We start from the raw sequence: 23,016 nt of genomic DNA, 5'->3' as shown, positions 1-23,016 counted from the left end.
TCCAGTGGACGCGGGACCTTGTACATGTGCCTTAGGGGAGAGGCTGGAGCACCTTGTAATCGGTCGCCTTAGGGGGAGGCTGGGCTCTGTACATGGGTTGCCTTTAGGGGGAGCGTCGGCTGACTTGTACATGGGTGCCTTAGGGGGAGGCTGGGACCTTGTACATGGGTGCCTAGGGGGAGGGCTGCGACCTGTACATGGGTGCCTTAGGGGGCACCTTGTACATGGGTGCTTAGGGGGGGGACGGCTGGGGGAGCTGTTCTGTGTAATTGGACTGGACCTTCATGGTCTAGCTGTTTCAGTGTGTGTCATGTCACATACCTGTATGGACACATACTGACCTGTGGTTGCTAATGTGAGCGAGGTGTAGCTTTCTGTGCATTCATAGTGTTTGTATAATCCCATTCGCTGGATTATAAAAGGGATTGAAAATGCTTTTATCAATGTTTACATTACGAGTGGGGTTCTTTACCATGTCTTTGAAGGAAAATTCTAATAGCAAATGGTCTTAAGTGTGAAACAACTTTGTTACCAGGAGTTTATTGTTACAAAACAACATAATTGTAAGTAATTATTTGTTGAAAGGTAATATTACTATCTTCTCAATGTTTATCAGATTTAAAAAATAAAAATTGGAACACTACATGTTGAAATTAGAAATAATCCCTCAAAAACATTGTGTCACGTTTAACGCACACACATGCTCATACTGAAATGCACACATAAGCGCAAGCCTCTTCGATGACCCAGTCGGTCAATAGGTCTGCGCCACAAAGATTCTCCCCTCTGGAAAACAAAAGGCACCAATGAGACGATCAGAATCCCCATTTGTAACAACTATTTACCATCATGAGACTACTTCATGAAAAACGTATGCCTGGCACTTTTGAGCTTTCAAACATATTCTCAAAGATAAGTGTGAAAAGTGCAGTTTGTTTGATAGTGGTCTCACATCATGTAGGTCAAACATGCAGTTCGTTTGAAGAGTCAGTCCCAGTTTACAAAGTCTACTATATTCTGATTAATAAATAAGTTGAGATTTGGGGACAGTGCAGCTGTTTGAGCAATGACAAGATGTTAGAAAATAAAAAAGTAGTCAAGACAAAACAAAACCCAACACTTACCTAGTGAAAGGAGAGCTGGGTCTGTGACAGTCTCTGGCCCACACTAAGGTACAGTCAATGCACAAAGCACTCATACTGTAGATAATCACAGAAGCACAATCTAACATTTCAGACGGTTGAAAACACATTGCCACAGCACACATCACACAGCTCTACATCGTTCATGTAGATTCCTGTTCAGGTTCTGAGCCATTTGTAAGCTAACCGTTATGGTGGGCAGCCACCTCCTGGAAACAGAGATGGAGATATAGACAATTCCTGTCCTGCAAAGTACTCTTTGGGTGTCAGGAAAAGTATGGGTAGAAAATAACATTTTTAGGAATGTATAAGTGAAAGTAGTCAAAAATATGAAATTAAAGTAAAGTACAGAAAACTACTATGTTAGTACTTAAAGTATTTTTACTTAAGTACTTTACACCATCGTTAACCCCGCCACAACAACTGTTTCACGGGCCCAGTGTGGCGGCCCCTGCTCCAACCTGTGTAAGTATGGTGTTTCCAGAAGGATGGGATAAAGCAGAAGTCAAATTTCCATTGGACCTTGTGTACAAATTGATGAATAACGTGATCTAAATCTACTTTTGGTATTGAGAGATGGAATGGTTCATTCACCAGCTGAATGAAGAGGCTGTGACCTCCCTGAGAGCCATGTTTGTGGTAAGGGATTGCCAGTCCGTACTTAAAAGAGATGCAAATGTTAGACACCATCATCACTCTGTAGTAAACCTGTGTTACCACACGTTAATTTAGATGACAGTTTGGGTGCAGGGGACTGAGTTCGATTCAGTAGGTCACAGTGATACATTTTCTCAAGTAGTTGACCTGTGCTGTGGGCTCTGAAGCCATCCTTCCTCATCCACTAATCTTTTGAGGCAAGCTCTCTGCTGTTACGGCTCAGCTTATTGTACATGTGGAGACTGCAGGTTAACAACTAGTCCCGAATGTGACTATGCTTTCCATTGCCTGTATAGCATAATCACGCATTTTTATATGGAAAAATAATGAAACATCCCTTGTCTGTCATGAATGTTGAATACAATTTTTTGATACTACTGTCGATTATCCATGGGTTGGTTCTTATTCGTGCGTCAAATTGAGACAAAAACCACAGGGAAGTATATTATATTAAAAAAACAAACCGACTTTAAACGCTGGTCTCGTCTGGCAATCAAGAATTTGTTGCTCAGCTCACTTAAGGCAGTGTTCTCCCAACTCCTTGAGTACCATCAACAGCACACGTTTGTTTGTGGCAAAAACGTATCTAATTCAACCTCATTGAAGGCTTGATGATGTAGTTTACAAGTTCAGTCTGTGTGCTTGTCCTAGGTGACAAAATATTGCGCTTTGGTGGTACTCCAAGGAATGGAGTTTGGAAAACTGACCCAAGGCACATGCACAAGACAGAAATACATGCACGATGCATGCATAACTAATCCTAAGTCGTGCAATGTGTGTTACATGGTTTTGCGCATGTCCCAGCTGATTGAGAAATCTCAATGGCAGTACGGCGCTCAAAAAATCGAAACAATACTTTCCAGAGATATAATCTATCGTCAAATCGACCAGCAAAGGACCAACTGCACAGACAACGGGTAGAGTAAGTTCAATGTACATTTTATTCAACATTCTGGCTTGTAAGGAAAGTTTTGCAGTGCTTAGTTTCAGGGTGTGTAAACGAAAGCTGGAATCACAGTCTGATTTATCAGCCTGGTAAACAACACCTAGGTGCTTAAAGATCAGACTGTTACCATGGCTTATGTGATCGTTGAATCTTCTCGGAGTAACAGTTGGGAAATGACAATTCGGGAGTACAGTGCATTTCTCATTCTTGACGTTTTGAGGCCATATCTCATACCGGCTCATGGTGTCCTAATATCACTGGAAGGCTGTCCAAAACTAGTGCAGCTGTAAACAGTGGGTCAGATCTGCTGCTAACCTACAGGCTTCATTTGAGTTGGATGAAAGCACAGATAGGATTATCTTTATGATAGCCTCAATGTCGACAGAGATCCAGCCATATATTGCTATTAGCAACATAATAATATATATTTTTTAAAGGTTGCGCTGTTGATAGAGAACCCATAAGCTAAGTCTGATAACCCCAAACTCTGTCCTGTAAAATCTGGCTAGCACTGAGGCGTTAAGTAGGGACTGAGTTCGGGGTTATCAGACACGGCTGGGACCTTGTACATGGGTGCCTTAGGGGGAGGCTGGGACCTTGTACATGGGTGCCTTAGGGGGAGGCTGGGACCTGTTCTGTGTAATGGATGGACTCATGTCTGTTTCAGTTGTGTGTCATGTCACATACCTGTATGGACACATACTGACCTGTGGTTGCTAATGTGAGCGAGGTGTAGCTTTCTGTGCATTCATAGTGTTTGTATAATCCCATTCGCTGGATTATAAAAGGGATTGAAAATGCGTTATCAATGTTTACATTACGAGGTGGGGGTTCTTTACCATGTCTTTGAAGGAAAATTCTATATGCAAATGGTCTTAAGTGTGAAACAACTTGTTACCGTGAGTTTATTGTTTACAAAACATACATAATTGTAAGTAATTATTTGTTGAAAGGTATATTTACTATCTTCTCAATGTTTATCAGATTTAAAAAATAAAAAATTGGAACACTACATGTTGAAATTAGAAATAATCCTCCAAAAACATTGTGTCACGTTTAAACGCACACACATGCTCATACTTGAAATGCACACATAAGCATGCAAGCCTCTTCRATGACCCAGTCGGTCAATAGGTCTGCGCCACAAGATTCTCCCTCTGGAAAACAAAAGGCACCAATGAGACGATCAGAATCCCCATTTGTACAACACTATTTACCATCATAGACTACTTCATGAAAAAACGTATGCCTGGCACTTTTGAGCTTTCAAACATATTCTCAAGATAAGTGTGACAAAGTGCAGTTTATGTTTGATAGTGGTCTCACATCATTGTAGGTCAAACATGCAGTTCGTTTTTGAAGAGTCAGTCCAGKTTACAAAGTCTATCATATTTCTGATTAAATAAATAATGTAGGATTTGGGGACAGTGCAGCTGGTTTGAGCAATGACAAGATGTTAGAAAATAAAAAAAGTAGTCAAGACAAAATCAAAACCCAACACTTACCTAGTGACAAGGAGAGCTGGGTCTGTGACAGTCTCTGGTCCCACACTAAGGTACAGTCAATGCCACAAAGCACTCAATACTGTAGATAATCACAGAAGCACAATCTAACATTTCAGACGGTTGAAAAACACATTGCCACAGCACACATACACACAGCTCTACATCGTTCATGTASATTCCTGTTCAGGTTCTGAGCCATTTGTAAGCTAACCGTTATGGTGGGCAGCCACCTCCTGGAAATCAGAGATGGAGATATAGACAATTTTCCTGTCCTGCAAAGTACTTTTGGSTGTCAGGGAAAATGTATGGAGTAAAAATAACATTTTCTTTAGGAATGTAGTGAAGTGAAAGTAGTCAAAAATATGAATATTAAAGTAAAGTACAGAAAACTACTTATGTAGTACTTTAAAGTATTTTTACTTAAGTACTTTACACCACTGCTTAACCCCCCCACAACAACTGTTTCACGGGTGCCCAGTGTGGCGGCCCCCTGCTCCAACCTGTGTAAGTATGTGTGTCTTCCAGAAGGATTGGGATAAAGCAGAAGTCAAATTTCCATTGGACCTTGTGTACAATTGATGAATAACGTGATCTAAATCTACTTTTGGTATTGAGAGATGGAATGGGTTCATTCACCAGCWGAATGAAGAGGCTGTGACTTTCTCTGAGAGCCAAGTTCTGTTTGGTAGGGATTAGCCCAGTGCCGTACTTAAGAAGAGATGCAAATGTTAGACACCATCATCACTCTGTAGTAAACCTGTGTTACCACACGTTAATTTTAGATGACAGTTTGGGTGCAGGGGACCTGAGTTCGAATTCAGTAGGTCACAGTGATACATTTTCTCAAGTAGTTGACCTGTGCTGTGGGCTCTGAAGCCATCCTTCTCATCCAGATCACAGATCTTTTGAGCAAGCTCTCTGCTGTTACGGCTCAGCTTATTGTACATGTGGAGACTGCAGGTTAACAACTAGTCCCGAATGTGACTATGCTTTCCATTGCCTGTATAGCATAATCACGCATTTTTATATGGAAAAATAATGAAACATCCCTTGTCTGTCATGAATGTTGAATACAATTTTATTTGAACTTACTGTCGATTATCCATGGGGTTGGTTCTTATTCGGGTCGAAATTTGAGACAAAATATCCACAGGAAGTATTATTATTATTAAAAAACAAACCGACTTTAAAACGCTGGTCTCTGTCTGGCAATCAAGATTTGTTTGCTCATCACTTAAGGCAGTGTTTCCCAMCTCCTTGAGTACCATCAACAGCACACGTTTGTTGTTGCAAAACGTATCTAATTCAACTCATTGAAGGCTTGATGATTAGTTTACAAGTTCAGTCTGTGTGCTTGTCCTAGGTGACAACAATATTGTGCGCTGTTGGTGGTACTCAAGGAATGGAGTTTGGAAAAACTGACCCAAGGCACATGCACAAGACAGAAATACATGCACACGATGCATGCATACTAATCTAAGTCGTGCATGTGTTTACATGGTTTTGCGCATGTGCCAGCTGATTGAGAAATCTCAATGGCAGTACCGGCGCTCTAAAAAGTCAGGTAAACAATACTTTCCAGTAGATATTATATCTCAAATTTCGACCAGCAGAAGGACCAACTGCACAGACAACGGGTAGAGTAAGTTCAAATGTAATTTTATTCAACATTCTGGCTTGTAAGGAAAGTTTTTGCAGTGCTTAGTTTCAGGGTGTGTAAACAGAAAGCTGGAATCACAGTCTGATTTATCAGCCTGGTAAACAAGCACCTAGGTTGCTTAAAGATCAGACTGTTACCATGGCTAAGAGACGATGGTGTAAGTCTTTCACTCTCAGGTTGTAAAATAAGGCTAGCACTGAGGCTGTTAAGTAGGGACAGAGTTCTGGGGGTTATCAGACTTAGCATTATGGGGTTCTCTATCAACAGCGCAACCTTTTAAAAATATATATTTTTATGTTGCTAATAGCTAATATATGGCTGGATCTCTGTCGACATTGAGGCTATCATTAAAGATAATCCTATCTGTGCTATCATCCAACTCAAATGAAGCCTGTAGGTTAGCCAGCAGATCTGACCCACTTGTTTACAGCTGCACTAGTTTTGGACAGCCTTCCAGTGTATATTAGGACACCATGGAGCCGGTATGAGATATGGCCTCAAAACGTACAAGGAATGAGAAATGCACTGTACTCCCGAATTGTCCCATTATCCCAACTGTTACTCCGAGAAGATTCAACGATCACAAAAAAAGAGCGAGGTGCGCGCTAATAGCGTTTCAATTCGTGACGTCACTTGCTCTGAGACTTTGAAGTAGTTGTTTCCTTGCTCTACAAGGGCTGTGGCTTTTGTGGCGCGATAGGTAACGATTCTTCGTGGGAGGCAGTTGTTGATGTGTGCAGAGGGTTCGAGCCCAGGTAGGGGCGAGGAGAGGGACGGAAGCAAAATTGGAACATTTCAGGGATATTTTATTTCAGCTCATGAAACATGGGACCAACACTTTACATGWTGTGTTTATATTTTTTGTTCAGTATATATGTAAAATCCACTGGTGAAAAAATTTGTAGAGAGCAGGGATTAGACTTCAGGATGACATAGGCCTAGTGTGAGAGACTCTGCTACACTGCAGACAGACAGTCAATGTTAACATGCCGATCCAGCAGGTGTAAATCAATTTAAAGTTTTATTGAGGCCCAAGTTCCAAAACAAAATGAAGAAAAAGTTGACTGAAACCATAGACATCACATCATTGTATCTGTCCCATTATGGTGTCTGTGAGAGTATGGGCAGTGCCATTGGCAGAGGCCATCTCCATTTTGAAGTAGTCAATTTTCTTCTGACTACTTGAGGGGCAGGTAGTTTGAGCCAAGTGTACATAAAGAACTTCAGAAAGTGCCCCCAGGAATAAATCTCTCTACATTTGCATCTCTGTTGACAGAGCAGACTGGTCTCAGACTAGACGTAACATAGTAAATGTAAATCCGGGACACTCAAATTAGTGTGATATGTTACGTTTGGTATGTTTACATAAGACAGAAGAAGGTTACTTAAGGCAAAATCGCAAACGTCTAGCAACCCAAAGGTTGCATGTTCGAATCTCATCACGGACAACTTTAGAATTTTATCTATTTAGCAACTATGCAACTATTTACTACTTTTTAGTTACTTTGCAACTACTTAGCATGGTAGAAATCTCKTGTCCTAACCCTGTCTTCTAACCTTAAGAAATTTGTGGAKTTGTTGAAAAACGTKTTTTAATGACTCCAACCTAAGTGTATGTAAACTTCCGACTTCAACTGTAAGTTAGCATTTCACTGTTAGTATACACCTTTTGTTTACAAAGCATGTGACAAATAACATTTGATTTGATTAACACAAAAAAAAAGTGTTTYGGGTAAACGTCAGTATAAACTGTTCCGCAATGTAGCAAACGTTCAAGCGAATTGAACACACCTCTGGCCTACAGTTGATCAGACTAATACAGGTTATCTGATTGCTAATGTTTAGGTAGGCTGCTACAACATTTGTGTGAAGAGWTTTTGCTTGTGGCTGTCTGGAGTTATTTTCCTATTTGCTAAAATAATATTGGAGGGAAGTGGATGCGCCATGCCCGACCTGTGATTTCCGTGAATCTGATTGGTAAAGACGCAAGCACACACGCACACACTGCAGCACTTTTATCAGATGGACATAGTGCGCGAGTTGACGAATGACGAAGGCAAGTCAGTCTAAAAACAGTAGGCCTACTTTGCCCATTTTTTTCAACATTCTTGCGTTAAAATGTCTTATTAAACCAAATTAAACAAATGTGCTGGGGCAAATGCCTGCTTACCACACATCACCCACTGCGYACACACTGGTTAAATCAACTTTGTTTTCACGTCATTTCAATGAAAATATGTTGGACCAACGTGGAATAGACGTTGAATTGACGTCTGTCTGTGCCCAGTGGGCATTGTCATTCATTTTGATCTCATGCTTAATAATTAATCAAAAGGATTCTGTGTTCACTTACAAAGTATCTTAGTGTACACAGTGTGCAGTATAATGCCTTTTGGGAATAGGTGTGTGAGTGTGTAACCGTTCAACTGTGTGTTCATTGGGTCCTCAGTGCTAAACCACTGGAGTGAGAGGGAATGTGTGTGTACGTCCAGGATTCCTATGAAGTGTCTGTGTGTGTGTATGCATGTGTGTGTGAGGGCGCATGTGTGTGTGTACGTGTGTGTGTGTGTGTGTGTGTGTGACCCCATGTGTGTGTGTGTGTGTGTGTGTGCGTGTGTGTGTATGTGTGAAGGGCGGCTTTCTGGCTACCCAGTGCTTTGACATCCCCACACCCTCCTCCCCATCCCGGTCTACACACACACACACACACACACACACACACACACACACACACACACACAGAGGGATTGTGTGGCCACTCCCCACTAGCAGCAGCTTGAGAGTGTCTACACAAAGAGGCTAGTGTGTTGTTGCGTTGTCACGTCTCTGCTCTGCTCTTTCAGCTTTAGCCCTTCTCCCTGCACCCACGTTGCCTACTCATTTACCTAACGTAGCAGCCGTAAAWTACATGCCTGAAAGTAGATCCCCTTCATACTGGTCTTCACGAATATATCAGTGGTAACATTCTCTTACTTTAAAGGTGTAATATTGTCACGATCGTTGTTGTAAGAATCGCACCAAAATTCAGCGTGGTTTGGGTTCGTCATCTTTTATTAAGTGAACTGGCAAAAAACAATAAAGAACAAAATGAACGTGAAGCTATGCAGTGCTCAAGGCAACTATACACAAACAAGATCCCACAAAAACCCAGTGGGAAAAGGCTGCCTAAATATGATCCCCAATCAGAGACAACGATAGAGAGCTGCCTCTGATTGGGAACCATACCAGGCCAACATAGAAATAAAAATAAGAAATAATAAAACTAGAGTACCCRCCCTAGTCACACCCCGACCTAACCCAATTTGAGAATAAAAGGCTCTCTAAGGTCAGGGCGTGACAAATATACAGAAATCGCTCTGCCATTTCCTGGTCGCTAAAAACAAGCAATAGAGAATAGAGCAATAGAGTGTAGAACATCAATGTACTAAATCTAAACTAATATCTTAGTTTAGATTTATTGTATTTTCAGTTGTTTGAAGCTGGTGTACAAAGCCGAAACCAAAAGACGCAAAAACTTAACTTAAGAACAGGAAGCATAGAAATAGCGCACACAGAACATATCTACAGCGTCTTAGACTTGCTTTCAGTGCGAATGACAGATCTATAACACACATGTCTATGGTAATTTGGTCGGGTTGCCCAAAAAGTTACATATAGCAGCTTTAAGGTAATAAGCAGAATCAACCACAATCCCAAAACAGGTTAGTGAAGGTGCCGATGGGRAAATGCAAAACTGGATGAACAGGAAAAAGTCCTTCCAATCAGATACACGTTTATTTGAAGTTACTGTTGCACGGGAGCCTGAATAAAATTATAAATGCCTTTGCATCGTGTTGATGTGGCAAGTGACAATTAGCTTTTAGAAAGTCCTATATCTTGAAAGCTTTATTGCTGAAATGCAAAACATTTTGGGACTGTATCAACAGTGGACTAATAGTTTTTGAGTGTATTCCTTTAAGAGCTGTGCCTGCCTGTGAGTGAGCCTATGGCTAGCCCAGTCAGTATGCGTAACTGTCGACAACTTTCCAGTAATTAGACCTAGATCTTGCAACATTACTGAATTTTCTTCTCCCATCTGGCTCACCAGTCACTGAGCGCTAACACATAGGAAGGAGTGGCATCCTGCCTCTCCAAGGTGACCGGGCTGATTTTACCTCCAGGAGCGCGTTGCCTTCTCAGCCGTCCTGCTATGGTTTGTCTTGTTTTATTGATTGGGGAGGGTTATGAGTTGCTCAGGAAAGGTAGGTTGGGTAAATTGGACATGTTAGTGAAAGCACATTGTGGTCTTTTCTTGGTCTTGAGACAAAGTGGGCTTTGACTATTATGTGTGCATGAGGTTCAGTAAAGGCATGGTCAGTAATATTAAGCTATATATTTCAGACAGGCTAGTCCGGTCATCTTGGTTGTCCTATCTGTATTTCGGCATTGTCAATGTATTTGTATTAGTAGTAGTAGCTTGTGTGGGTAAAATCAGTGGTGAAGTCAAGCCAGAAAAAAAAGCCATATTACAAAAGTATTAAGCCCCCTTGACTTTTTCCAGATTTTGTTACATTACGGCCTTATTCTAAAATGGATTAAATAAAAATAAATCCTCAGCAATCTACACACAATACCCTATAATGACAAAGTGAAAACAGGTTTTTAGAAATTTTWGAAAACAGGTTTTTAGAAACCTCAGCACAATAACTGTTCTTCGGGAGCTACCTGAAATGGGTTTCCTTGGCYGTGCARCCGCACGCACACAAGATCAGCATATGCAATGCCAAACATCGGCTGGAGTTGTGTAAAGCTCACCGCCATTGGACTCTGGAGCAGTGGAAACGTGTTCTCTGGAGTGATGAATCACGCTTCACCATCTGGCAATCTGATGGACGAATCTGTRTTTGGCGGATGCCAGGAGAACACWACCTGCCCCAAAGCATAGTGCCAACTGTAAAGTTTGGTGGCGGTGGAATAACGGTCTAGGCTGTTTTTCATGGTTCGGGCTAGGCCCCCTAGTTTKAGTGAAGGGAGGGAAATCTTAACGCTATAGCATACAATGGCATTCTAGATGATTCTGTGCTTCCAACTTTGTGGCAACAGTTTGGGGAAGGCCCTTTCCGGCTTATGCATGACAATGCCCCAAGCGAGGTCCATACAGAAATGGTTTATTGAGATTGGTGTGGAAGAAACTTGACTGGCCTGCACAGAGCCCTGACCTCAACCCCATCGAACACCTTTGGGATGTATTGGAACACCGACTGCAAGCCATGCCTAATCGCCCAACATCAGTGCCCAACCTCTCTAATGCTCTTGTGGCTGAATGGAAGCAAGTCCCCGCAGCAGTGTTAGTAGTGGAAAGCCTTCCTAGAACAGTGGAGGCTGTTATAGCAGCAAAGGGGGGGACCAACTCCATATTAATACCCATGATTTTGGAATGAGCTGTTCGACAAGCAGGTGCCCACATACTTTTGGTCAGGTATTGTATTTGATCGTATACGAATGTGTGTGTATATGTGTTATGATAATTGCGATGTTTGCTCTAGGCCGAGACAATAAGAAGACACAGTGGCAGAATAAATTCAACCTTGTTTCATCACAAAACCGGATAACAACCTCTGTCCAGTGCAGTTCACAAAGTATATTGCATGTACAGTAACAGACAGTTACATGACCTACAGCATGGTCAAGAAAGTTTGTTTCTGACATTTTCAGACCACTAAACAACTATTGATTTAGAACCATGGAGAGTTACTGCAAGTCGCAAAGAAAACAGGAGATGCCTCCACTATTCCAGCACCATTTCACCTTAAACATTTCAACATCATCAAATCACCTATGCTTAGTCTAATACAGTGGCAACTAAATGATAACAACACAATTTGAGTCCGATCATCGTAAGCTGAATATGATGTGGCTGTCCATGGTTCTGATGTGTGTGAGCGTTCTTGTGAGTAGAAAAAAACATGGAACCCTACTTGTAGAGAAACGCCAATACCATCCTCCTCTCTTTTATGTTGACAAATTGGTCTATGACTCTGTCAATCAATTCAAGWTGTTTCTGTCAATGACATATTTCTCTGTGATAGGAGTGAAGCCAAATCYAAACTGGCTTCCCTTGACACTTTTTTTGGTGCGCCAGGACCGTTCACAGTTGAGCTCACTCAGTTTAGCTCGACGCTGATTGGCTATTATTTAAAAGAAAAAATGATCAAGGGAGGCCAAATGCTCGTTGGCTTCCCTTGCATTCAATGCTACAGGCGGCAACAATGTCATACTCTTTACGACCAGACAGCATCATATAGATGGCATACAGAGACAGAGAGGCGCTGTTTCGCTCGCTCGGATGCTTTCTCCGGTGAGATACATTCAGCCTCATGCGAAGTGAAGGAAAATTATGACAACACAGAGACACAAAATATAAATTATTATTATTAAAAATATATATATTGGTCAATGTTTTAGGGAAGCCTGGCTTCCCTTGGCATCTATGAATACACACCACTGATTAGTAGGGTGGTATACACACTTAGAAAGGATAATGTAGGATAATATAGAAGTCTATGATTAAGTTCTGCCTCTCACTAGTTACTAGTTGTGTGATGTCTATTGTTCTGAATTACTGTTTGTTCAGAAGAGATTGATTGTTATGATATATACATTGCCATTTGTGCTGGTATTTCAAGTTAACATGTTGTCTGTCCTGGTCCGAGATCTGATTGTACTTTTGCCTAATACTTTTTTTATTGTCAAGCCAAATGTTTTACATGACAATTCCATAAGGAGTTGGCAAGAGAGCAGAAACACCAGATTGAAACCAGGCTAGTCTCTGTTCTATTTCTGATATCAAACTTTTTAGGCATTCATCATTGTGGCAGCTCCCGAGTGGTACAGCAGTCTAAAGTACTGCATCTCAGTGCTAGAGGTGTCACTACAGACACTGGTTCGATTCCAGGCTGTATCACAACCGGTTGTGAATGGGAGTCCCATAGGGCGGCGCACAATTGTCCCAGCGTTGTCTGGGTTAGGCCGGTGTAGGCCATCATTGTAAATAAGAATTTGTTCTTAACTGACTTGCCTAGTTAAATAAATAAATGTGTATTGCTTTCTTGTRTTCCAGGGGTGTGGGTTAGATCTCTGCATATCTCTGCAAGGTATGTGTTAATAACTGTGTAAGGCCTGAATACAATTGATTGTTAGTCATCCCACATCGTGGTGGGGCCATAATTGCGAACATTAGAAAAACGTGGAGTTTATTTGGATAGTCCCAAGTAGATGCTCTATAGAATGTCATGATATCAACAAACTATCTGTTAGAAAAAGGGTTAGGGTAAGAGTTACGGTTAGGGTAAGAGCACTCCAGTCTGATTCTCACCTCATTTAACACCTGATTTACTTAAGGCAAATCTCAATAGGTGGTCCAGGTAAGTCATGTAATAGCACATGTGTGCTTTACTCCTTTCCTCTTTTGTTCTCTATTGTTCCTCAAGTAAGGGGGAGGCTGATGACATCACCAATTCCCATCAGACCAACTCCTTGAACGCCCTACTCCTTTAAGTTTGTAGTTGTGTCTAAAAAGAACACTGTTTTGCTGAAAATATACAGTACCAGTCAAAAGTTTGGACACACCTACTCAATCCAAGGTTTTTMTTTTCTTTTTACTATTTTCTACATTGTAGAATAATAGTGAAGACATAAAAACTATGAAATAACACATATGGAATCATGTAGTAAAATATATTTTAGATTCTTCAAAGTTGCCACCCTTTGCCTTGATGACAGCTTTGCACACTCTTGGCATTCTCTCAAACAGTTTCATGAGGTAGTCACCTACCTCAATTAACAGGGAGTCACCTCAATTAACAGGGAGTCGAGGGAGACTCTGCCAACAACACAAGTGTTTACTTGTGTCACATGATACTCTTTTATTCTGAGGTCTTGCCTGACAAGCTGTGAAAATAGCAAGTGAACAGTGAATTCAATTATTTTTGGAAGTCGCTAAACCATTGCAATCACATTGCTTGACATATTATGATACCACCATTCCTCCTTCTGGTAGGTCCCGGCATCTGTTCATGACCAGGGAATCAGCCTGGCACCCAACTGTGCACTTTGTCTAACAGAAAAACAGGGTCATCATCCCTTAACATAATGTAGCTCGAGAAATATCAATCTTGTTTGGGAGATAATTCTATTCTTCAGAGATGTAGACTGACTGGCTCCAGATTGGAGTCAGACCTCTGACGCCATTACACTATGTAACCAACTGTGAAATGTTCGCTATGGCCCTGAGTTGGTTTGGGTTTGTTGCTGCTAGGTAGTACACTGTTATAGTCAGACATAAGTTAGCTAGTACCACCATAGCTGCATCCAATATTTATTTGTGCCCTGGACATGGGTTGCACCTCGGGGGCTAATGTGACTGTTTCGTCCCAAATAAATAAATAAATAATACTGTTTTATTGTCACATACACAAGATAGCTGCAGTGAAATGTGTTGTTTTACAGGGTCAGCCATAGTAGTACAGCGTCCCTGAAGTAAATTATGGTTAAGTGCCATGCTGAAGAGCACATTGACATTTTTCACCTTGTCGGCTTGGGTATTCAAATCGGCGACCTTTGGGTCACTGGCCCCACGCTCTAACCCAGGGGTGTCAAACATATGGCYAGGTGGTCCAATCCTGTAAAAAAAAACATTAAATCATAATAGTAATACAAAACATTGTGGAGGGAAATGAACTCAATATACTTTAAAATGACTAAAACCAAATCGGAACTGTGTAGAAATAATAATGGACATTATTCATACAGTTTCTTGACTGTCCAGCTCGCTAATAATCCGTAGACAGTCAGGGAGCGTAGAAAATGTTTTTAAAAATGGACCATTTTTTGCACATTTTTATAGCAAGGGAAATAYTACAAAAATTCAGTCCGGGCCCTCTGGACCTCGTTGAAGACCGAATACGGCCCCTGGRGCAAATGGAGTTSGAAACCCCTGCTCCAATCACTAGGCTACCTTATAAYTTATATTGTCATGGAAATACGATGGCATCGCTAAAGTAGGCAAATAATTAGTAGGAAACAACTTTGCCATATTATGACGTTGTCAAATTGACTTTAGAGAGATGGCAATGTTGCCATTACTGTTACTAGTGAAGTTTGTCAAAAATAGCTAGCAATGGTAATGTTAGCTAGCTAAAATACGGTGGTCCCCTCAATCTTAGTTAGCTGGCTAAAGTTATACTGCCTCTACAGTCAATCTGGCGACATCACAATCATGACTAAATGTTTTCCTACTTATTATTTGCCTTCATTTTAAATCCGAGTTGTATTGAGGTAGGCTAATGTTAGCCAGCTATGCTAGCGATGATAATGATTATCAAAATATACATAGCCAGATACATAAGCAGCAGTCTATGGTCTAGCTACCGATATACTCACCACCATTGGGGACCAACGAACTCCAACCACCTATACCGCMTGGTAGGGTGTTTCAGCAGGGCATGCAAACAAACCATAGTGTGAAGGATGKTTTTKTTCTCTTTTTAACAAAAATATATGCCTTATAGAAATAGGACATGTTAATCACAAAACATAGYGTGACTGCAGAAAAGCTGTTGTTAATCTAGGGTGTCGACTGTGCTAACCAGAAGGTTGAGACAAGATGGAAAAATGCTGAATAACAAGAAAACAGGAACTGAGCAGTGTAGCCACCGACAACTCAGCTCAAACTTCACAACAAACACTTCCGGATATCTGGATCCTGTGTGCTGTGAGGCTGGGACCAGCCTGGGCACCACCGATAGGCTAGCAAGTTTAAACCACGCTAAGCCTCTAACTCTAAAGTTGGAACTACCTTTGTCACAGTATAAAATAAGATGTCTGTACTATTTCAGTMAGTTCTCTGCTTTACCCTGCGTGGTGATACAGTGAACCCGTATATACGAAAATTGCATTTACCATTTATCGCTTGTGTTAAATAAAAATAATTAAAGTATGTTTGGTGACTCAATCACATTTTATCCTGATACCAGATTCGATACCAGACCTTTTACAATAGTTGGCGGTACATCCTGCTGGAAGCATGCATTGTCGAACCGGAGAGGGCTTTTCAGTCTCAAACGGCCTTGATCCTTTGAAMACGTTGGGGCGATGAAACAATGGAGCCCCATTCAATGAAGGGAAGTGAAGTGGGCAGAAGTGCGATATCCACGTGGAGCTTGGCAAAAGGGGGCATGAATTGTTGACATAATTGTAATCCAAACCTCACCTTAATTTACTTGCCGTGACGCACTCAGGTTCCAAACTCTGTCAGACAATACTGACTTCATGACCAAAATGATCCTATTTACACTTTGTAGTCAATTTTGACACTAGAATAAATGTTTCTGACTCATATYGATGACACACGGGCTGTTTCCAAAGGGATTAGTTGGGTTTTAGAGGCAGTCGTTCTTTAAACCTCTAAATTAAAGGTTTACTTTTGTTCCCTTTTACTTGGTCTGTCTAAAGTGTAGAGTGCCAATAATGCATTATCATCGCATCCTTGACTAGACTACTTATTAACTTCGCCTTAGACAAAATTCATAAGACTAGTTTTCGCATATATAACTAAATCCCAAAGTATTTGCTTATCCGTTTCACATACGTCCATGTGCTTTTACGGAGAAAATATAAAGGAGATCTGTACAATATCCAAGTAAATGCCATTAGAAATAAAGCTCAAACAAATGCAGCTAGTGTATTGTCCAGGTTCATTGTTTGACGTGACTAAGTTGGCTAGCTAGCTAGTAAGTGACAAGAACGTTATTGATTCTATTTAGAACGAACGACCAGTCCTTTTGCATAGCCGGTATGGAAAAAKAATTAATGACTTGGTCGCGCCTGTAGCAACGTGACCAAAATAACAAATAACCAGATTTTTATCGGAACTATATATTCTGGTGGAAGAGTGAAATTGTATGAATTGACTTATCAAAATAACATTTGAATGAAAATATGTAATTCATTGTCACGTTCGTCGTATGAATCGGACCAAGGCGCAGCGTTGTATGCGTAAATTCTATATTTATTAAAAGAATGAACACTGAACAAAACGAACCGTGAAGCTAATATGAATAGTGCAGACAGGCAACTAAACATAGAACAAGAACCCACAAACACCAAAGGGGAAATACTAAATACTACCTAAATATGATCCCCAATCAGAGACAACGATAAACAGCTGCCTCTGATTGGGAACCATATCAGGCCACCATAAACATACAAATACCTAGACCTACAAAACCCTAGATATACAAAACCCCAAGACATTACATTACCCCTAGACAATACAGAAACTAGCGTATCCACCCTAGTCACACCCTGACCTAACCAAAATATAAAGAAAACAGAGATATCTCAGGTCAGGGCGTGACATTCATTGCTATTTTAATATGTGTTGGCAACAGATTTATAAAAGCAACAAGGCATGCGAGGCAGTGTTATATCTTGAATACAGTCCCAGGTAAATGGGACTGTACTAAAAAGTTCTGCCTACAATAATTTCTTGATTCAACGGTTAGAGTGAATTCGAAAAATAAATATTTGCATTTCTGTCTTCTGTAACCTCTTTCAACATCTAGCCCAACACATGATACCTTTCTGAAATACTCAAAATGTTTCCTAATCACACAAAATTGAATTGTCATTGGGGTACAATTAGGACTGTAATAATGGTGTCCCAGTGCAGTGGATCCCAAATGTAAACTGGATGTCTTTCCTCCATTGGAAAAGCCTATAAGACTTTACCACTGTAGCTACTCCATGCTGTCCTACTTTAGCTTAGCCTCGTCTGAACCATCCTGATCTCGCGAGCTTACATTCTGTTTCGCTACATGGATACAGTTTGGCCACGGCTAGATTCAAACTGTTTAAGCCCCTCCCTTCCGTTCACCGTGTGGCCGGACCAATCAGTGTCCTCTGATAATCTGTGGAGGTGGTTTAGTTGATGACAACATCGAAGTCGAAAATCATAACAACAATGAGGAGCAAATGTAATGAGATAACAATGAGGCCAGAGATAGCCAGACTTGTAACTTGGGCTAAGGAACAGAAGTTGGGTTTTCTGAAAAACACAAATAATGCGTACTCTGCAAGCCATACAGCAGATGAAGGTGCGCTAAGAGTGTGGTGAATGGATAGACGTGGTTATGGACAGCAAGGAAGAAGGAGCCCCATGCGACTGGGGACAAGAATTGTGACTTGCTTTCCTCTCCGGAGCAGAGCGCCCTTGAAAGGAATGGTACCTGGAGTGGCATTAAGTCTGTGACATCCACYGTTTGGTGCGACGCAGACCAGGTGGAGAACGTGGTGAAACTGAGAAGATACTGGCTGTACTACTGAGTTTTGATGCAGAGTCTTTACCAGATAAAGTCAAGTTACGATGTGTCAGTTATCCCATGAGAGCTTTTGTCCCGAATCCATTACAGTGTTTTACGTGTGAAGCTTATGGTCATGTGGAAGCAGTGTGTAGGAGGGAGATTTTTAGATGGGAGAAGTGTGCAGGAGGACATGAGACAAAGGAATGTGTAGTATCGTTGGGAAACGTGTGTGTGTGTGTGTGTCCCCGATGAGAGAAAGGCAGGTTGAGATTGCCAGGATCAGAGTAGTACAGAAGGTGCCCTATGTTGAGGCAGTGAAGAGAGTAGTAGAGGAAGATGGGTCCAGGGTGAGGGATCCTAAGAGGACAACAAGAGGATCTTTGTGAGTAGGCCGAGACCAATAGAGAGTGATAGTATGGTGTGTTTTTTTGCCGTTCATGGCCATGGTTGTCAATTGTACCACAGGAATGTAGCGTAAATCACAGCGGATAGATGTTGTGGTGGCAGCTTCAAAGAAGTTCTTGGGTGTAYGAGATTTTACTGCAGAAGAGTTACATGATGTTTTGAACGATAGTGTCCCGTTCTCCCAGGCTGCTGGCCTGGAGTAGGATCAGATGGGGCCAAAGTAGTGGAATAGTGGTGAGGTTTTAATGGGTGTAGGGTTAGTTGGTATAGTGGTGAGGTTTTAATGGGTGTAGTAGGGTTAGTTAGTATAGTGGTGAGGTTTTAATGGGTGCAGGGTTAGTTGGTATAGTCGTGAGGTTTTAATGGGTGCAGGGTTAGTTAGTATAGTGGTGAGTTTTTAATGGGTGCAGGGTTAGTTAGTATAGTGGTGAGGTTTTAATGGGTGCAGGGTTAGTTAGTATAGTGGTGAGGTTTTAATGGGTGCAGGGTTAGTTGGTAGGGCAATTCATACTACAAAATAGTAGGCTGATACACAACCAATACAGTAGGTGGTGGCATGCACGTATAACATTTGTTTGCGGACCGCAATATAACCAAAGAGCAAGAGCAGGTTGGTGTTGATGTTGCTATAGGAGCAGTTATATAGACCGTTTCTAAAATGGTGTCGGAAGAAATGGCAGCAGTTTTACGGGCGTCCAACCAATTGTGCTACTATGTGKKKKTTTTTGCGTTATTTGTAACTTATTTTGTACATAATGTTTCTGCAACCGTATCTTACGGCAAAAAAGAGCTTCTGGATATCAGGACAGCRATCACTCACCTCGGATTAGACAAAGATTTTTTCCACAACAAAGACGACGCACAAGAGATTCTCCAAACACCCCACAGGACCGACATCCCCGTTATTTGCAAGAGGAAGCAACGCAGGTACAGAGGACAAAGAGCCGGATGCCTGGTCAGGACCTGGAGAAGGCGACTGGAAAAGCTGCCGTTACCATCAATACTACTCGCCAACGTGCCATTATTGGACAATAAATTAGACGAGGTACGATCACGAATATCCTACCAACGGGACATCGAAAACTGTAATATCCTATGTTTCACAGAATCGTGGCTGAATGACGACATGGATATTCAGCTAGCGGGATATACGCTGCACCGGCAAGATAGAACAGCACACTCCGGTAATACGAGGGGGGGCGGTCTGTGCATATTTGTAAACAACAGCCGGTGCACGAAATCTAAGGAAGTCTCTAGATTTTGCTCGCCTGAAGTAGAGTATATTGTGATAAATTGCAGGCCACTACTTGCCTAGAGAGTTTTCAGCTAAACTTTTTGTGGCTGTTTATTTACCACCACAGACAGATGCTGGCACTAAGACCGCACTCAGTCAGCTGTATAAGGAAATAAGCAAACAGGTAAACACTCACCCAGAGGCGGCGCTCCTAGTGGCCGGAGACTTTAATGCAGGGAAACTTAAATCAGTTCTACCAAATTTCTATCAACATGTTAAATGTGCAACCAGAGGGAAAAARAATTGTAGATCACCAGTACTCCACACACAGAGACGCGTACAAAGCTCTCCCTCGCCCTCCATTTGGTAAATCCGACCACAAATCTATCCTCCTGATTCCTGCTTACAAGCAAAATTAAAGCAGGAAGCACCAGTGACTCGGTCTATAAAAAAGTGGTCAGATGCTAAACTACAGGACTGTTTTGCTATCACAGACTGGAACATGTTCCGGGATTCTTCTGATGGCATTAAGGAGTACACCACATCAGTCACTGGCTTTATCAATAAGTGCATCGAGGACGTCGTCCCCACAGTGACTGTACGTACATTCCCCAACCAGAAGCCATGGATTACAGGCAACATTCGCACTGAGCTAAAGGGTAGAGCTGCCGCTTTCAAGGTGCGGGACTCTAACCCGGAAGCTTACAAGAAATCCTGCTATGCCCTGCGACGAACCATCAAACAGGCAAAGCGTCAATACAGGGCTAAGATTGAATCATACTACACCGGCTCCGACGCTCGTCTTATGTGGCAGGGCTTGCAAACTATTACAGATTACAAAGGGAAGCACAGCTGCTAGCTGCCCAGTGATACGAGCCTACCAGACGAGCTAAATGACTTCTATGCTCGCTTCGAGGCAAGCAACACTGAGGCATGCATGAGAGCATCAGCTGTTTCGGACGACAGTGTGATCACGCTCTCCGTAGCCGATGTGCAGTAGCGGTTCACCTTATGTGAAGAGGAGCTGGCTGCATGCCTCTGTGTCACAAATTGTGGACAGATTCGTCATGTTTGGTGACATCACTGACATTGCAACCGGCTTCAGAAATACATCCAGGGGCCAACCTCTACAGAGGAAGCGTTTCCCATGCCATATGCCAGGTTGCAGAAATGACTACACATACAAAGTAAAGCAAAGGGAGAACCTTGAGAAAAAAACATAATGACTTGGTAGTACCGTGTCAGATGCATCCAGGGGTGTAATCATTACGCTGATTCTGTTGCAAAACGTTTCATCTGTTTTCAAAAAGGTTTTGCAAATGAGAGATATATGGTGTCTGTCATGAATACACCCAAGTCTAGTGAGGGGGACTTAAAAAAATAACATACTGAAGCAAGACTGTAGCTCTGTTGTTCTTGTCCTGGCCAATATGCCTACAGCACCCTTCTACTGACCTTGTAAGTCATTGCCACTCTTTCCTCATGGTTGGCACAGAGTCTTACCTGGACCAGGTTTTGGAATGGGAAGGGAAAGAATATACCCCTTGACTTACACCTGGGCAGGGGAATATAAATTGACAGACTGTTAGTTTTATAATGTTTATAGGATAAATTCAAGATCAAACCATAATACACGGTAAACATAATTTAGCCACATGCAACAATCCAGTACAGTAACAACTGTGCTTATTATCTATGGCGACTGTGTAAAATCTTCAACATCTCATGATGYTGAGATGCCCTTTTTTCCCCAAATCTTAAACTAACCCTCAAATCCTTTCAAATAATTATGTCAAATAAAGCAACGTATATAATGTGCCAAATAAACACWAGGCCTAAAGCATAAGCAACAAATGTGAGCTGGTAGACAAAGGTGAACATTTTACTTCCATGCTTTGATGTGGTCACATCCATGTGAGCTATAAATTCTAGCGGGTCACTTCATTCGAAACGTTATATTTTTGTGCGGATAAAACCATGATTTGGTCAAATATCCTTATTCCTGCATAAGTGTTTGCCCTGTTCCTGTTTCTCCCCATGTTAAAGTGTTTGCCCTGCCCCTGTTTCTCCCCATGTTAAAGTGTTTGCCCTTGTTCTGTTTTCTCCCCATGTTAAAGTGTTTTGCCCTGCCCTGTTTTCTCCCATGTTAAAAGTGTTTGCCCTGTTCCTGTTTCTCCCCATGTTAAAGTGTTTGCCCTGCCCCTGTTTTCTCCCATGTTAAAGTGTTTTGTCCTGTTCCTGTTTCTCCCCATGTTAAGTGTTTTGCCCTGTTCCTGTTCTTCCCCATGTTAAAGTGTTTGCCCTGCCCCTGTTTCTCCATGTTAAAGTGTTTGCCCTGTTCCTGTTTCTCCCCATGTTAAAGTGTTTGCCCTGTTCCTGTTTCTCCCATGTTAAAGTGTTTGCCCTGCCCCTGTTTCTCCCCATGTTAAAGTGTTTGCCTGTTCCTGTTTCTCCCATGTTAAAGTGTTTGCCCTGTTCCTGTTTCTCCCCATGTTAAAGTGTTTGCCCTGTTCCTGTTTCTCCCCATGTTAAAGTGTTTGCCCTGTTCCTGTTTTCTCCCCATGTTAAAGTGTTTTGCCCTGTTCCTGTTTCTCCCATGTTAAAGTGTTTGCCTTGTTCCTGTTTCTCCCCATGTTAAAGTGTTGCCCTTTCCTGTTTCTCCCCATGTTAAAGTGTTTGCCCTGCCCTGTTTTCTCCCCATGTTAAAGTGTTTGCCCTGTTCCTGTTTCTCCCCATGTTAAAGTGTTTGCCCTGTTCCTGTTTCTCCCCATGTTAAAGTGTTTGCACTGTTCCTGTTGCTCCCCATGTTATAAGTGTTTGCCCTGTTCCTGTTTCTCCCTGTGTTAGTAGCCTAGATGGAGAGAAGGGGAGGAAGAGAAAAATGCAATCGCACGAAGAAACAGTGGGTTATTACGGTTTTGGTTTCTAGTTTCCCCCTCCTCAGTAATTAGCCCCAATTGAATTCACCTATGTGATCATTTTTCACATCAAAATGTAAGCAAATTAATTTCTATTGAACAAAATGAATCTACAATTATGGAGCCCTTTATGGAGCCCTATTTTGACAGTAAAAGTATAGCAACAATAGCCTAATTGTCATGAAAGGCCATCACAACATTGAATTTT

General features: G+C 41.7%; 2 protein-coding genes across 3 annotated transcripts in view; one reads left to right on the top strand and one right to left on the bottom strand.

Annotated features, from left to right (window-relative positions):
- LOC111979369 (eukaryotic initiation factor 4A-II-like) overlaps nt 1-23,016 on the bottom strand; it is a 336,073-nt gene that overhangs the window by 205,986 nt on the left and 107,071 nt on the right. The window lies entirely within an intron of this gene.
- The window catches only part of LOC111978929 (UDP-N-acetylglucosamine transporter-like), a 39,491-nt gene continuing 22,256 nt past the window's right edge, over nt 5,782-23,016 (top strand). Inside the window, exon 1 of one of the 2 annotated variants that reach the window (XM_024009178.2) lies at nt 5,782-5,892. Coding sequence is in view for 1 of the 2 variants with exons in the window: in XM_024009177.2 (XP_023864945.1) it covers nt 10,100-10,102 (3 nt within the window). In the remaining variant the exon portion in view is untranslated. Of the gene's footprint in view, nt 5,893-9,751; nt 10,103-23,016 lie in introns of those variants that run through there. The other variant, XM_024009177.2, reaches the window with a different exon arrangement.

Source organism: Salvelinus sp. IW2-2015, linkage group LG19 (genome assembly GCF_002910315.2).
Source record: "Salvelinus sp. IW2-2015 linkage group LG19, ASM291031v2, whole genome shotgun sequence".
Classification (NCBI taxonomy): domain Eukaryota; kingdom Metazoa; phylum Chordata; class Actinopteri; order Salmoniformes; family Salmonidae; genus Salvelinus; species Salvelinus sp. IW2-2015.
This window is presented reverse-complemented; position numbering and strand designations above follow the sequence as displayed.